This window comes from the organism of the source record quoted next, unplaced genomic scaffold (assembly GCF_019419815.1).
Source record: "Pyrus x bretschneideri cultivar Hongxiangsu unplaced genomic scaffold, Pyrus_bretschneideri_v1 Contig18, whole genome shotgun sequence".
In the NCBI taxonomy this organism is placed as follows: Eukaryota; Viridiplantae; Streptophyta; class Magnoliopsida; order Rosales; family Rosaceae; genus Pyrus; species Pyrus x bretschneideri.
Window position 1 is genome coordinate 720565 of NW_025999479.1, and position 1632 is coordinate 722196.

Consider the following 1632-nt stretch of genomic DNA (forward strand, 5'->3'; position numbering starts at 1 on the left):
GACTGGTCCAACTCTGTTTGCTAGCCCTGACTAAACCCACCCAAATCTCTCACTAGTTATTCTGCTTCTCAGTTATCTCCCGTATCATAGGCCCTCATCCTCCTCCGTTGCAAAACCCTCAAGTGCGTCGTTGCAAAACCCTCAAGTGCATTCACTACTGTCCGATCTAGGGTTACTAGCTTTCAATAATCGATATTCAGATGCAAAATCAATTGCATTGATATACTCCAAGTACTTTTTTCACTCATTTTCCCTCCTATTTGTTTCCACAAAAAATTTACCATATTGGCGTATTAATGTGTTATATATGTGTGTGTGTGTGTGTGTGTGTGTGTGTGTGTGTGTGTGTGTGTGTGTGTGTATTGAAGGATAAAGTACTTACTCGAACATGTTTTTGTTTCTCTTATTGTTGAGATAGAAAGTTGATTGGAAACAGTAAGGGAGAGATAATAGGAGTGTTGTGGAAGTAGAAGAAGGGGAGAGTAGGAAGAGCAATGTTGATGGGGTTGGGATGGGTGGGTACGATTTTGGTAGGAGCTGGTTGGCTTGCTTTAGGGTATTACTTTGGCGTGCATCACCCTCCTGCTCACATTATTTTCTTAGCCAGACTCGTTAAGCAAGCTGCACTTGCCAATGATTCTAATAATGGAAAGAATAAGACGAAGAAGAATAAGCATAACAAGGACAAGCCTAAAGACCCTCTAGAGATTGAAAATCTCGCCGACACTCTTGAAGATTTCAAAATGGTATCGCTTTAAGTTTAATCTGTCTCTTTTCCTTTAATACTTGATGATTTCAAAACACTGATTTGCTACATTATATTTGACAATATTGGATTGCTCCACCTATGTTTTTAGTTGTTTGTTTCCGTATTCCTTTAGTTTGTGGTAGGATGTCCATGTGCGACCTATTCACTTTCTTGATTGTTTTCTTCAGGTTTTGGTGGTCATGAAGGATATAAAGATGGGTAAAGGGAAAATTGCCGCTCAATCAGGTAGTTATAGATACTTTTTGCTTTCCTTTTGTGTTTGGTGCACTAAAATTCGAACTCTTTATCTGAATGTTTATGTTCATCATTTAGTCATGCGACCTTAGGCCAATATAAAAAGGTCCTCCATCGAGCACCACAAGCTTTAAATAGGTAAACTAACACACTACTCTGTGATTTTTTTCGCTATCAAACAATGTGGGATTTTACATACCTTTCGTGTAATGGTGTTGTTTCAATCCGCAGGTAGGAGATGTGTGCACAGCCTAAGTTGTAGTGAAAATAGAAAGTGAAGCAGATATGCTAGTTTTGCAAGTCAGTATTTATACAAATCTTTTTATATTTTCGATGAGTGCAACTTTATGGTTAATGTAAAAATCGTTGTCGGTTTTGACAGGAAAGGGCTAAATCGCTAAATTTATTGACACACATTACAATTGATGCTGGCAGGATTCAGATTGCACCAAGTCAGTTCCTTACATTTCTATAGCTGAGATTAATCTGGATTTTAATAATTTAAGCTTTTGGTGATGTCTATGTCAGTATTGCCAATCAAATAAAACACTATGTTCACTCACAAAAATTTCAATATATTACTAAGAAGTGGAGGCTTTCATCATCACAACTTGAGAAAGATTGAATTA

At 37.4% G+C, this 1632-nt stretch overlaps 1 protein-coding gene across 1 annotated transcript; it reads left to right on the forward strand.

Moving 5' to 3' along the window:
• The first annotated feature begins 494 nt into the window (after positions 1-494).
• LOC125476196 lies at positions 495-1095 on the forward strand. The gene is made up of 2 exons (XM_048582024.1): positions 495-746; positions 937-1095. Exons 1-2 carry the CDS (start codon positions 495-497, stop codon positions 1093-1095), a joined length of 411 nt encoding a protein of 136 aa, XP_048437981.1.
• The last annotated feature ends 537 nt before the right edge of the window (positions 1096-1632 follow it).